Raw genomic sequence first — 15,644 nt, 5'->3', positions numbered from 1 at the left:
GTTCACCCTTATCTGGAAGTGGCGTGGAGCGTGACGACGACAACCGCGCTACAGATAAGTGGTCACACTAGGAGCTGCACGAGTGTGTGATTCGGAGGTGGAGGTTCTCCTCCTAACTGTGCACAGACTGTAGACCACTGAGTGTAAGGATTTACACTCACTCATCTTTTTCTGCTTTCTGCCAGCAGTACCAGGGTCGACAGCCGAAGACAGAGGTCACCTGGGGATTCGGGACTTGGCGGCTCCGGTGTTCTTCAGACCGTTGGTGGTGGAGGCCGTGTGGGACGCGGTCTCTCTCTCGTCGGGGTCTTCTATCTTCGAGCCTGCCCACACGTCACCTGGTGTTCATTGACTTTGCAATTTCTGTACATTTAGTTGTGTATTGTCACAACAGTAAATTGTTACCTTTTGGCTTACTCATTGTCCGTTCATTTGCGCCCCCTGTTGTGGGTCCGTGCTACGACACCTTCCCAACACATACTCTAAAAAATGATGAAAAAAAATCTAAAATTCTACCAGGGTATGTAAACGTTTGAACATAACTGTATTTGTATAAGAGTTAGAACAAGTTAAAATTATTTTACTAAATGTAACAAATCACAACATACCTTTGCAGGAGAACAAAGGTCCAAGTCTTTATGGTCCTGGTGATTCCCGTGTGACTCTATGGTTGTGAGACTTGAATGCTGTCTTTGGTCATAGGTCTCTTGGGTGTATCTTTGGCACGAATGTATTCCTTGGATGGAATGACTTTCTTTCAAAAAAAGTTTGAGGACCCCAGCAACGGGAAAAGTCTACAGACTGGGAGAGATAGATGGCTACAGTCAGGAGGTGTAGATGGATGGGTTGTCTGCGCAAATGATTGCCATCCCGGAGTCAGAACAGTTCCAGAGTGTGGTGTGGGTGGGGTCACACACAGCACCAGGGCATGCTCCCAAATCTGAAAAGATTTTATGACTCTTAACCCTCTAGCGACTGAGCTATTTTAGCGACTAATATGACCAAGTGGGGTTATTTATGACCCCATTGACTTTATATTGGAATAATTCTATGTAAATGATTGATTTAGCATTTTTTATATTTATTTTACTGTAATATATTTGTCCATCATCCTTTTCATCTTCACTCTGGGCATCAAGAATCAGTTTCAATGCTTGTGCAGCTGTAAATCTTGATATTCTAGGTTGGCCATGTTGGCCACGCTTCCTTGCAAACCAATAAAATATGAATAGAGTTGGCAAATTACAATACCATCTGAAGCTATAATGTCGAAAATGTCATAGATCTTCCAATAGAAGATAGATCGACGCACAAATTTGGATTATACTTGCCACACAGATTGGCCGATCCTTGAAAAATTCTATGAACAAATGCAGAACAAATTCATGGTAGGAAACGTTTTTCCAATTAAAGTTACAAAAATGGTGTTACAGCCAAGCCCATCAAACTGAGATTGTATCCAAAAAGCAGGGAGCTGTGTGGCAAACAAGTAACAATTTATTGTGATGATAGTACAGAGGAATTTGGAATGTTGCAGGAGACGCTGGAGGCAAGAGACACAGGCTGGGCCAGAACAGGTGCAGTGACTGGAGACTGGAACCATGTGGCTGCCCATGGAGTTGACAGGAGACTGGAAACGTTGGAAACAGTGAGACAGAGACAGGTCAGAAAACAAAGAACGAACAACATCAACGCTATCTACTCAGATAAGGAGGCCAGGTACCACGTAGCATCCAAAATCCACCGCAGAGTCCATTCAGGATGGCCATCCACAAGGAATCATACGGTTTGTGAAGTGGAAGTGATAATGCACAAGCCAAATGGGCTGCATTTATATAACATTTATCTGCATCAGATGCTCAAAGCGCTTTACAACAATAATGCCTCACATTTCCCCCGATGTCAGGCTGCTGCCATGCAAGGCGCCCACTACACACCGGGAGCAACTAGGGGATTAAGGACCTTGCCCAAGGGCCCTTAGTGATTTTCCAGTCAGGCTGAGATTTGAACCGAGGATCCTCTGGTCTGAAGCCCAGCGCTTAACCACTAGAGCATCACCTCCCCTAGCCTTTACTGAAGACTTCACTTAGATCATAGTAACAATCAGGGACAGTGGTAAGAGCTGGAGGTGAACTACTGGACTCTCTGTCACTTAAATTAGGGGGCACAGAGGACTGTAAACACCAGCGGTGGTGGGCTTTGCTCCATCGAGTTATTGTACCGGACGGCCAATCAAAGTCCATATTATTGAGGGTGAGCCACGTATGTCCCAACACCAATAATATAGAGGAAGATTAATAAACAAAAAACTGAATAGTCTTCCGGTGATTATCTGACACCGCTAACATGCCTGGTTTGGTTTGATGTGTATTAGTGGGTTATCTGGTGTCGTCCAGGATGTGAACCAAGAATGGAGTGTTGAATTCATCCACTGGGATGTAAACTTCAATGACCACCCTGATGTCCAAAAAATTTCTCTCCACTCCTGAGTCTATAAGTGCTAGTATGGAAACGTAATAATGCTGGTAAAGAATGGATGCCGTGATTTGGGTGTGTGCCAAATTTTCACCTGTGAATCTGATCTGGCTCACCCGTAGCCCAGGACCTACAGGCAAGTGTTGGCTTTTGGCCAAACTGGACAATCGCGCATGATATGACCCCTGGTGCTACAATAAATACACTCCATGGCTGAGATCCTGTGCTGCCTCTCCCCTGCGGTTAATTTGGCCTTGCCAAGCTGCATAGGCTCATCAGCAGTGTACTGCCAGTGGAGCTGGCAGGGAAGGAAAGTGACTGTGTCGCGGAAGGATCTGAGGGAAAGATGAGCGCTCTGCCCTCCGGCCTTTCTCCTGCATTCTCTCCCTCAAACGGTTATTGATATTCATGGCTAGGTCTATGAGTTTGTCTAAAGATTCCTCTTTAAGTTGATCAGTGAGCCCATTAATAAAAATGCTTCATAGAGCCGTGGGATTCCAGTCAGCCTGCCGCCAGAACCTGGAACTCAATGTAATAATCTGCCACACTGCAATTTTCCTGACGATGCAATATCAAACATCTGGAGGTCATATGCCTCTGCATGGGATGGTCTTTGACCATCCAAAACTGTTGGATAAATGTAGAATAAGAGTCCAAAATGGGTGACTCTGTCCCCCAGAGGGCTGTTACTCACACTAGTGCATCCTCCCAGAGCAACCTGATGATATAAGCTATTCTGTCATTTTGTCTGTGATGTAGTGTGCTGGGTGCTGAGAAAATAAAAAACAAATGAACACTGCATCAAAAAGGAGGCACAGGTATTGATAGTTCCAGAAAAGTAATCGGGGTGATAAAAATTGGCTTCGTGAGTAGGGTTGGGTATCGAGAACCAGTTCTTTTTGGGTATCGTTAAGAAATGATTCGATCCACCGACATCAATAGCCCTTTTCAGTCCTTCAGAGCGGCCATTGTTTTTTAGGGTAAATGGGACAATGATCATCTCTCTATGTTGATTACAGACCCTGCAGTGGCTTTATAATCAACCGCTTCTGCAGCGTGAGTCAGATTTGGCTTTCCATGACAAAATCTCTTGTTAAAAGTGAAATCTGCCGGAAAATGGCTGATGTGCAGCTCTTGTGATAACCAGAGAAATTGCACACAATGGTCCCGGATCCATACTGCCATGCGTTTAGAAATGAAATGGTAATTTCTGCCTGTCAATCACGGCTCAGAGCGCGACGCGCCATGCACCATTGTGGGCTGTCCTTAAAGCGGTAGTAACACTCATTAATCTCTGTGAAGCCCATAAAATTTTCACCGAAAGCCATGTGAATTTTCCAAACGGTTTCTAGCTGCCTGTCTCTAACAGTTTCTGAAAAAATTCTGATGGAACAAAGCCCAAATCATTCCGCCATTTCCTCGCAATGAAAAAACAACGAGAGGGGTGGACCAGTGCTCACTCAAAGCCTGCCCACAGGCGAATGACGCAACCAACAGGCGTGAAAAAACTCACGCATGCGCACGAAGGTTCAAACTTGGCTGATGTAAAAACATATGAATCAAATCCATATATTTTTTGCATAAAATAAAAAGGTTGGATACTTTTCTCACAGACCTCGTAAAATGACACCTATTTCCAAACGTTGTAATACAGACAAACTACAATCGACTGAAACATTTTTTCCCTCCCAAAATGAGACGACCTGCATTCTTTATGAATTAAATTGATGCTGACTTGCAGCACAGCTGGCTGAGCTCAGCTCAGAGGTATGGAAGGCCATTCATGCCAATAATGTCTGAAAGGAAATGCTTTTGACAAAAACTACAGTTATAACTACAGTTATATTGTAGCCTGCAGTCTTTTGATGTCAATTGCAATTTCAGGGGCACTTCTAAAATATAAAAAAAATAAAAACTAAAATAAAAAAATGTCTGTTTGTGCAATTTTTTTTGGGGGTGGGGGGGTGCGCGAAGGGGGTCTCGCCCAAGGAGAAATTCATTGTAGAACCACCACTGGTAAGACTCCATTAAATTTTGGAGTGGATCTGGATCAAGATCCTGATTCTGGATCATGTCATAAATTTTCACCATTTCGAGGATCTGCTTGATGGATCTTGACAAAATTTAAATCACATGTGGCTGTTGTACAAAGGTAGATCCTGTTAGTGTTGGATGTCGGGATTGATCCGGATCAGTATGCAGGTTCTGCAGCAGAAACATACGACATCACAGTGTAAAACCAAGATCAGGAATATACTATTTTGTTTCAGCTTGTGAATTAAATATCAGATTGCACCATCTTGATCAGTTGGACCATTCTGGATCAGTATGCAGTTGTTGCATTGTGTTGTGGAATCTGTATCCAGGTAAAGTCCGGGTCACAATGTGAATCACATATCTTTTATTTTGAGTCCTCGTCAACCCTTGGCGGACGTCTGAAATCTCTGATTGTTCTTGTTTGTTTTATTTATTTATTTATTTATTGTTTCATTTACTGTCAGAGTGTAAGTTTATATTTTCTGCTTCTTCATCCTCAACATCTCGATCCCATGTTTGTGTGTGTGGTCAAAGGGGATAATGTGTCCTAAAGCTAAGCAGGTTAGATGCCACCATTTTAGCATTCTGACATTTTGATACAGAATGTGGACAGATCGACTTTATAGTGACATTTCATCAGAAATAATACATTCAGTGCAATTTGACTTCAGTCTTACATATTCTATGTTGATAGGGGAGCTGTGCTGCTGATCTGTACCGCCACCCTCAGCTGGATGCAGACATTGAGGCAGTAAAAGACATCTACACTGACAGTGCTGTCTCTGTCAGGTACAGTACAGATACATACACAGCTCTTGACAATCCATTTTGGGATTAGACATTAAAATAACCAAGCAGGGGCTAGATTTAGTCTGGTTGCACATCTTTGCCTTCCACCCAAGACACACACTGCTCATATTTCAAAAGGATGATACAGATAATTTAACAAAGCATTGTGTGACAGAAACAGGAGGGTTGGTATGCAACATTACTTGATACAGTTTAAAAACGGATTGTTTTGTCTCTCAACAGGGAGTATGGAACGATTGACGACGTGGACATTGATCTACATATTAACATAGGTTTCTTAGATGTGAGTCAGCACTCTGTCCTTTGCAATACTGCCTCTGTCTTTCCCTATTACTATTCTAGTGTTGACATTTTGCAAAGTAGCACATCATTTATTATGAATCATGTACTCATCATTTATTTATATATATTGAGAAATGGCCATAATTATGATGCCTCTGTATATGTGTATTTATGTGTTGACTCAGGAGGAGGTGGCAACAGCCTGGAAAGTTATCAGAACAGAGCCCATTATTCTGAGGCTTCGCTTTTCTCTGTCTCAGTACCTAGACGGACCCGGTAAGGAAGTTTGTCATCAAACAGCTGGGATCTGGCTGTGACTATTCTGGTTGTCTATTGTTTATGTAATGTCTGAGAGACAAAATGCATCTGTTTGATCAACATAATCATTGGATACAAGTGTTACTCATCATACTGATGAAGTGAAAACATCTTGAGGTTCAATCCGATACTCTCTTTTGAGAGATTACAAAGATTGCTTTTTCATTTGCATAATATAGCAAAGATTCTTCCTATGTTGTCCAGGTTTGTTGCAGAGAAACTGGTGCATGTTTTTCTTTAATCAGGAATTGATTACTGTAATGTTCTCTTTCCTGGTTTGCCGCACTTTAATGTTCAAGGTCTTCAATTGTTGCATAATGCTGCTGTTATAGATCTGACCAGGAAGAGGAAATTTGATCATATTACCCCTATCTTAACCTCACTCCATGGATTCCAGACCATGTGAGGCTGATTTTAAAGTTTCATTGTTAACTTGTACAATTTTTAATGGATTAACACCCTCCTATTTAGTAGATATTGCAAAAACCTTATGTGCCAACCCGTGCTCTGTGTTGTGTGTGCCTAAGGCAAAGACGTTTGTGGACCACAGGAGTTTTTCTTAGTATACACCTGATTCTGATTTTGTTGAGTCTTTTAAATCCAGAAGACACCTCTTTTCTCCTTAACATATACTTTCTGAGAAGGGAACCTCTATTTTGTATGTATTTGGCTGGTGTTGTTTGCATAGTGTGCTACATTTTATATTGTGTATATACAGTTGTGATCAAAAGTGTACATACAGGCAGAATTTTTTTTTTTTTTTTTTTTGGCCATTTTTTCAGATAATCTGAATGATAACACAAAAACTTTTTTCCCCACTCATGGTTAGTGGTTGTGTGAAGCCATTTGTTGTCAAACAATTGTGTTTACTCTTTTTAAATCATAATGACAACAGAAACTACCTAAATGACCCTTATCAAAAATTTACACACCCCAGTTCTTATTACAGTGCATTGTCCCCTTTAAAATCAATGACAGCTTGGAGTCTTTTGTGATAATTGTAGATGCAGCTCTTTATTTACTGTGATGGAAAAGCTGCCCATTCTTTTTTGCTAAAAGCCTCCAGTTCCTGTAAATTCCTGGGCTGTCTTGCATGAATTGCACATTTGAGATCTCCCCAAAGTGGCTCAATGATATTGAGGTCAGGAGACTGATCTGGCCACTCCAAAACCTTCACTTTATTCTGCTGCAGCCAGTGACAGGTTGACTTGGCCTTGTGTTTTGGATCATTGTCATGTTGGAACGTCTAAGTACATCCCATGTACAGCTTCCGGGCTGAGAGTGCAAATTTTCCTCCAATATTTTCTGATAACATGCTGCATTCATCCTGCCATCAATTTTGATCACGTTTCATGTGCCTTTGTAGCTCTCACATCCCCAAAAATCAGCGAACCACCATAGGCCTTGTAGACTCCTCTCCAAATGTAACATTTATGGTTGTGGCCAAAAAGTTCAATTTTGGTCTCATCACTCCAAATGACTTTGTTCTCTGTGCTGTTTGGTGTATTGTAAGTCGGATACCTTATGGCTTTTGTGCAGTAATGGCTTTCTTCTGGTGACTCCACCATGCAGCCCATTTTTCTTCAAGTGCCTGTGTCAGGGTCGTGGGGGTGGTTTTGGTGCTTGGTTTGTCTCTTTTTCTGCTTGGGTTTACTCTGTCCTGTTGTCTCTTGTCTTTTTCTCTCGGTTCTTGGTGGTGGGTGTCTCCGTCTGTCTTGCCACGCCCCGGTTCTGGGTGTTTCCACACCTGTTCTGTGTTTCGATTAATCACTTGGGTGCTTTATAAGACGCTCAGTTTGAATCTGTCCTTTGCCAGTTCGATGTGACTAGTGCCTTCTTACCAGCTATGTTCTAGTTTTCTTGCCTTGCTTATTGTGCCTCTTCGGTTTATGACGACTACCTGCTTGCCCTTTGACCACACTTTTTGCCTGATGTTCTGGATCCTGTTGCTTTGTTTGGACTGCCTATCCGTGTACCGACCTAAGCCTGCTTATTCAGTAAACGTTTTTCCTCCACAGAGCTGTGTACCTGCTTCGTGCATTTGCGTCCGGCCTGTCTTGCCTTTCCAGCCTGATAGATCGAACTGGCCAATGATGGATAAAGCAGACGCAGATTCGTTTCCAGAGGGCGGTTCGCCACCACAGCCAACAATTAGCGCAACAGAAGGATCAACTTGTTGCTCTGAATTCTGATCTCAATGCGCTAGCAAAGAGACAAGATACATTCATGGACTCAGTAAGTGCTCAGATGGAGCAGCTACTAACTGCTGTAAAACATCAGGGTACGACCCGAACGACTCCCGCAACGTCAGCACTTCCGGGAGCGTCAGCTGCACCCCCCGGCTCCCATTCCTGTACCAGAGGTCTGCAATCAACTGTCGCGACCCGAACATTTTTCTGGTGAGTCAGGGGATGTTAAACCCTTTATTACACAATGTGAACTATACTTTGAGTTGATGGCATCAGTGTTTCCGACCGATCGGTCGAAGATAGCATTTGTCATCACTCACCTTACCGGTAGGGCGGCAGCGTGGGCTATGGCTGAATGGAGCCGAGACTCGCCATCCTGCTCCTCCCTGGCAGCCTTTACCAAATCCCTGCAGCAGGTTTTCCAGCGCTCTTCTCCTGGACATGAGGCAGCATGGGAACTGTTGAGGCTGAAGCAAGGCCATCGCCGCGCGGCTGACTATGCTATCGACTTCCGCATTCTGGCCGCAAAGAGCGAGTGGAACCCTGCCACTCTCCAAGACGTGTTTTTTGAGGGGTTAAATGAAAACATCAGGAGCCAGCTCATCATGACAGATTTGCCGGAAGACTTGGATGACCTAATAGCCTTGGCCATCCGCACCGATCGTTGTCTGTCGGAGCACCCTCGTCTGTAACGCCATACCTCGGGACAACGATGGACCGGCCGCCCACTTCTGGTCACTCGAGTGCCCTCCCTTCCACTTCCCCCGAGGAGCCCATGCAGGTGGGGAGGGCCCGACTCACCAGCGAAGAGAAGGAGCACCACCGCGTGGAAGGACTGTGCTACTACTGTGGTCAACCCGGTCATTTACTTGTACATTGCCCAGTCAGGGGTGCCCCAGTGCGGCCAAGAACGGTAGTGCAGGTGAGTCAGAGCTCAATTCTCCCCTCATCTCAGAATATGATTAATGCTTAACTTAAGACTGATTCGTCCTCCCTAATTTGGCCAGTATTTATCGATTCTGGTGCTGATTCTAATCTCATGCAATCTTCTCTCGCCAGGTCCATCCATCTTAAGTGGTACAGGCTCTCACGGCCTTTGGTGGTCCGTGCGGTGGATGGCAGCCCGCTGGGCCAAATAATATTCCGGACACAGTCAGTTCAAATGACCATACCCGATAATCATTTAGAAAGCATTAGTTTCCATATCTTTGATAAAATGACTCATCCAGTTATCCTGGTGCATCCCTGGCTGCAGCGCCACAAACCCCGCCTGGACTGGTCGCTCGGGAGGATCGAGTCCTGGGGACCAGCTTGTACAAATGTCTGTTTAACCAAGCCTGTTAAAACCTCTGATTTACATAACTCAGATCTGGAGGGAGTTCCTACATGTTATCATGATCTTGCTGAGGTGTTTAGCAAGTCAAAAGCTAAATCACTACCTCCTCATCGTGAGTATGATTGTGCGATAGATCTTCTCCCAGGTGTTATACCTCCCCGGGGAAAGTTATTTTCGCTCTCAGCTCCCGAACACGAGGCCATGAACACTTATATTCAAGAATCACTAGCTGCTGGGCTAATTCGTCTGTCGTCTTCGCCCGCTGGGGCTGGATTCTTCTTTGTAGAAAAGAAGGACAAAACACTCCGTCCCTGTATTGACTATCGAGGCCTTAATGACGTCACAGTCAAGAACCAATACCCCTTACCACTAATCTCAACAGCCTTCGAGCTTTTGGAGGGAGCTAAAATCTTTACAAAGTTGGACTTGCGGAATGTGTGTCACTTGGTTCGCATTCGTGCCGGGGATGAATGGAAAACTGCCTTTAATGCTCCCACGGGTCACTACGGGTATCTAGTCATGCCCTTTGGCCTCACTGATGCTCCCGCAGTATTTCAAAATCTGGTGAATGACGTATTACGTGAATCCCTCAATAGGTGCGTTTTTGTTTATCTTGATGATATATTAATTTATTCCCTGAATCTAGAGACGCACGTCCAACAGGTACGATCCGTCTTATCGACCTTGTTACAAAATAATCTCTACGTCAAGGCAGAGAAATGTGAATTCCATTGTTCCACGGTGTCTTTCCTAGGTTTCGTGATTTCAGAAAGGCTCATACAGATGGACCCGGCGAACGTTGCCGCAGTTCGCGATTGGGCGGTTCCGAAAGGTCGCAAAGATGTTCAACAGTTTTTGGGCTTTGCTAACTTTTATCGTAAGTTCATTCGAATTTTCAGTACTATCGCAGCTCCGCTACATAACGTCACCTCCTCGCTTTGTCCATTTGTATAGACTCCGGAGTGCGACGAGGCATTCCGGAACCTAAAGAATCGTTTTACAACAGCCCCCGTGTTACTCCTCCACCCATGCACCTTCTTGTCAAAGAAACTCACTGCTGCCAAGCACAACTACGGCATCGGCGATCGCGAACTGCTGGCAGTTAAAGTCGCTTTGGAGGAGTGGCGGCACTGGTTGGAGGGGGCACAGTTGCCTTTTTTAGTCTGGACAGATCATAAGAATCTAGTATATCTCCGCTTCGCTAAACGTCTAAACGTGCACCAGGCTAGGTGGGCCATCTTTTTCAACCATTTCAATTTTGTTTTATCATATCGTTCAGGATCTAAAAATGGCAAACCTGACGCGCTCTCCTGGTTGGATGATTCCGTCACCTCAACTTCCACTCCCAAGCCAATTCTGCCTGACAAATGTTTTGTGTCTGCACTGACTTGGAGCATCGAAGCTAAGGTTAGGTCTGTCCTTGGAAATACTCACGTCCCCCCTGAGTGTCCTACCGGCAAGTTGTTTGTTCCGGCCTCACTAAGGGGGGGGAAGTCATTCAATGGGGGCATGATAGCCGTTTTTTTGTGTCACCCGAGTGCAATGAGAACAAGGTATTTGCTTTCACAGCGGTTCTGGTGGCCAAAGATGTTAGCCGACATCAAGGAGTATGTTAATGTATGTTCTGTTTGTGCCATGCACAAAACCTCAACACATCCACCCGCAGGTGCTCTTTTACCTTTGTCAATTCTGGTTAAGCCTTGGACTCATATTTCCGTGGACTTTGTAACTGGGTTACCACCCTCTAAGGGCCACACTGTAATCATGACAGTTGTTGATCAGTTATCCAAAATGGTTCACTTTGTACCACTGCCTAAACTTCTGTCTGCCAAGGAAACGGCAGAGGCCTTGTTACAGTATGTGTTCAAGTTGCATGGCTTGCCTTTAGATATAGTCTCAGACCAGGACCCTCAGTTTGTTTCCCATTTCTGGAGGGAATTCTGTCGGCTCCTCAGGGTCACACCAAGTCTCACTTCTGGTTACCACCCTCAGGCCAATGGTCAGGCAGAACGCCTGAATCAGGAGTTAGATAAGGACCTGCAAATCTTGTCATCTCAATTTCCCACCTCCTGGTCCACCCAGCTGCCCTGGATCAAACTTGCTCACAACTGTTTGCCAACTGCTTCCTCCGGCTTCTCTCCGTTTCATGTTGTCTTTGGTCATCAACCTTCTCTTTTTCCCTCCACGGATTTTCGTTCTCCTGTTCCTTCTGCACTCAGTCTGGTGATGCAGTGCCAGCGAACCCAGAACTGGGCCCGGAGGGCCCTGTTGCGGTCCTCCGTAAGCTATAAAGCAGCGGCGGACCGCAAACGGTCTGTTGCACCCTCTTACTCTCCTGGTGAATGGGTTTGGTTATCCACGCGTCATATGCCACTACGGGGTGTTCCTTGTAAGATGGCTCCCAGGTTCGCTGGTCCCTTTCCGATAGCTAAGGTCATTAATCCTGTCTCTGTTCATCTGTCTCTTCCCCGGTCTATGAAGGTCCATCCCACGTTTCACGTCAGCCAGCTTAAACCTGTTCGATCCAGTCCCCTGTAGTATTTGGTGGACTGGGAGGGTTATGGCCCTGAGGAGCGGACTTGGGTTCCCTCCCGCTTTGTTTTAGACCCCAGTCTTGTTCAGGACTTTCGTGCTTCTCACCCTTCTGCTCCGGGGCCATCGAGGGTCGGCCCTTGGGTGGGGGTTACTGTCAGGGTCGTGGGGGTGGTTTTGGTGCTTGGTTTGTCTCTTTTTCTGCTTGGGTTTACTTTGTCCTGTTGTCTCTTGCCTTTTTCTCTCGGTTCTTGGTGGTGGGTGTCTCCATCCATCTGGCCACGCCCCGGTTCTGGGTGTTTCCCTACACACCTGTTCTGTGTTTCGATTAATCACTTGGGTGCTTTATAAGCCACTCAGTTTGAATCTGTCCTTTGCCAGTTCGATGTGCCTAGTGCCTTCTTACCAGCTCTGTTCTAGTTTTCTTGCCTTGCTTATTGTGCCTCTTCGGTTTATGACGACTACCTGCTTGCCCTTTGACCACGCTTTTTGCCTGATGTTCTGGATCCTGTTGCTTTGTTTGGACTGCCTATCCGTGTACTGACCTAAGCCTACTTATTCAGTAAACCTTTTTCCTCCACTGAGCTGTGTACCTGCGTTGTGCATTTGCGTCTGGCCTGTTCTGCCTTTCCAGCTTGATAGCCTGCTTATTTCACATCTTGAAACAGCTAGACCACTTTTTTCAGAGAGTCCTGTATTTCAGCTAAGGTTATTTCTGGGTTTTTCTTTGCATCCTGAACTATTTTCCTGGCAGTTGCTGCTGAAATTTTTGTTGGTTGACCTGACCGTGGTTTGGTTCCAACAAAATCCCCCATTTTCCACTTCTTAATTAGAGTTTGAACACTGCTGACTGGCATTTGCAATCCCTTGGATGTCTTTTTTATATCCCATTCCTGTTTTATACAGTTCAATTAGCTTTTCTTTGATAATGCTTTTGCTTTCCCTTTGACTCAGAAACCAGAAACATCAGTGCAGCACTGTTTGAAAAATGCAAGGGTCTGTCAGGAGCCCAGAAACTCACAGACCTTTTATACACACATACCTATTACAAGCAAACAGGTCACAGGTGAGATTGGTTACCTTTTGTAGCCATTCAAACCCATTTGTGTCAACTTATGTGCATGTTATCAGGCCAAAATCACCAGGGTATGTAAACTTTTTGATCAGGGTCATTTGGGTAGTTTCTGTTGTCATTATGATTTAAAAAGAGTAAACACAGTTGTTTGACAATAAATGGCTTCACACAACCACTAACCATGAGTGAAAAAACAGTTTTTGCGTCATCATTTATATTCTCTGAAGAATGGCCAAAAAAATCTAAAATTCTGCCAGGGTGTTAAACTTTTGAGCGCAACTGTACATTTTAAGATTTATTGTTATATTGGGTTTTATCATTTTTTGCTGTGATTTTTTTATTTATAGTACATTTAATTCTGTGTAATTGTAAATGTTAAATACCTTACAGTTGTAATTTGGTACTAAAAAGTGCAAAATAAATAAAGTTGTTATTATTATTATTATTATTTCTCACTCAGAGCCATCAGTAGAAGTCTTTCAGCCCTCAAATAAAGAAGGCTTCAGTTTGGGCCTGCAGCTGAAAAAGTAAGTGGTGATTCAGTTGGCTTTAAAAACAGACATACATAGTAGAATGTACTTTCAAGATACAATCCCATTTCTTGCTGTGACATGGCAGGATCCTGAGTACATTCACCTCTCAGCAGTGGAAGCACCTCAGTAATGAGTTTCTCAAAGCTCAGCAGGAAAAGAGGCACAGCTGGTTCAAAGCCGGGGGAACCATCAAAAAGTTCCGTGCTGGTCTGAGCATCTTCTCCCCAATACCGAAGTGAGTTTTTCTCTCATGCTTTACGTCTCTTGTGATGGCGTCCACAGTAAAGATCCCTAAACATTAGCTTCTTGGTCAAACTCTCAGTAAAGAAGATGATGCTGTTCAAAAACTGATGACGAATGATACAATGTTTTAGGCTTTTTTTGTGGCAGTTATTGTGGCCTCTGTATCGTGTGTCTTTTTTGTGACTGTTATTGTAGACTTGGTATAGTGTGTCTGTGTTGCACTATTCCTCTTTTGATGTGGAGAATTCTGTGAGTCTGTGGTCATCAGTACCACTTATAATTGTGCTCTGTGTACCCTGCTCCTAAAAATGTGTCCACCAGCTGACTAACAACAGACAAATCAACTAATGAGATTTTGATCAGAAACGTTAATTGAAAAAAATCTCCTAAATTGTGCTATCATGTTCAAATGTATGTCCTGTTACAACATTGTTGACTTTCAATACACTGTGTACAGAATTATTTGGCAAGTTGTATCCCTGGGGATTAATTTTATTGTTGAACAAATGCAGTGCTCTTAGTAATTCAAAAATGTTAATAGACCTCAATCTTGAACTTTTAACAAAGCAAAAGTGAGTTTTGGCCTTGTCAAGGGAATACATTTGTGCTCTATTATTAATATCCCGTCACACATAGGTGGAATCATGTCAGAATCAAGCGGCACACATCCAAAAAGTGTCAGATTTCAGTTACAAAACATTCTGACAGCCATCTGCGGAAGTCCACACTTGTCCATTCGGCTGCTCCCATTTTGTGTTCAGGGTCGCCACAGCGGATGCAACCAGATCCGCACACGTAGTTGGCACAAGTTTTATGCCGGATGTCCTTCCTGACGCAACTCCAGTTTTCAATTCAATTCAATTCAATTCAAGTTTATTTATATAGCACATTTAAACACAGCTGCAGCTGACCAAAGTGCTTCACAATAATAGCAACACAAAACTGTAAAATATTAACAAAGGAAAAGAATAAAAAATCTAAAAATACAGAGCAAAATAGCAGAGCAAAGCATATACCACTTAGCCAGTGTTGAAAGCCAGGGAGAAGAGATGACTTTTCAGTCTGGACGTAAACTGTCCCAACGAATGTGAGGATCTGACAGTCAGCAGAAGTTCGTTCCAGAGTCATGGCACTGCCACAGAAAAGGCTCTATCACCTCTGGATTTAAGCCTGGCAGAAGCCAGGAGAAGCTGGTCAGCTGACCTCAGAGCCCTATGTGGAGTGTACGGCTGCAAGAGCTCACTCAAATACATTGGACCTATACAGTGCAGATACTTAAAAACAATCAGTAAAATTTTATACTTAACATGAAAGCCGACAGGGAGCCAGTGTAAGGTGCAGAGCACAGGGGTGATGTGCTCATGCTTCTTTGTTTTAGTCAAAAGGCGGGCTGCAGCATTCTGTACACTCTGCAGGCGCTGTAGGGAGCGCTGGTCCAGCCCAACGTACAGAGCATTACAATAATCCAGACGTGACGTTATAAATGCATGGATAGCTCTTTCAAAATCAACTCAAGTAAAATAAGATTTCATTTTAGAAAGAGTCCTCAGCTGAAAGAAGCTGGCCCTGATGACAGAGCTGATGTGCTTATCAAATCTGAACATTGGGTCAACTGTCACCCCGAGATTTTTTACAAAAGGGTGGCAAAAAGTGGACAGAGGACCAATAACACTGTCTTGTCCTTGAAGAGGGTTACTTTGCCCGAACACTAAAATCTAAGTTTTATTTTTATTAAGATTCAGAAAGTTAGGTCTCATCCAGACTTGTACATCATTCAGACAGTCCTGTAGTATATTTACAGCAGCCTGGGTATC

The 15,644-nt window shown here is 44.0% G+C and overlaps 1 protein-coding gene across 7 annotated transcripts in view; it reads left to right on the top strand.

The window, feature by feature from the left end:
• parp6a (poly (ADP-ribose) polymerase family, member 6a) overlaps positions 1-15,644 on the top strand; it is an 85,146-nt gene that overhangs the window by 15,919 nt on the left and 53,583 nt on the right. For 4 of the 7 annotated variants that reach the window (XM_034186440.1, XM_034186454.1, XM_034186447.1 and 1 more), the window contains exons 5-10: positions 1,538-1,663; positions 5,207-5,301; positions 5,545-5,605; positions 5,790-5,880; positions 13,515-13,581; positions 13,673-13,822. In XM_034186440.1, coding sequence (XP_034042331.1) covers positions 1,538-1,663; positions 5,207-5,301; positions 5,545-5,605; positions 5,790-5,880; positions 13,515-13,581; positions 13,673-13,822 — 590 coding nt within the window. The remainder of the gene's footprint in view (positions 1-1,537; positions 1,664-5,206; positions 5,302-5,544; positions 5,606-5,789; positions 5,881-13,514; positions 13,582-13,672; positions 13,823-15,644) is intronic. The other 3 variants (XM_034186467.1, XM_034186472.1, XM_034186461.1) reach the window with 1 other exon arrangement.

This window comes from Thalassophryne amazonica, chromosome 2, assembly GCF_902500255.1.
Source record: "Thalassophryne amazonica chromosome 2, fThaAma1.1, whole genome shotgun sequence".
Classification (NCBI taxonomy): Eukaryota; Metazoa; Chordata; class Actinopteri; order Batrachoidiformes; family Batrachoididae; genus Thalassophryne; species Thalassophryne amazonica.
This window is presented reverse-complemented; position numbering and strand designations above follow the sequence as displayed.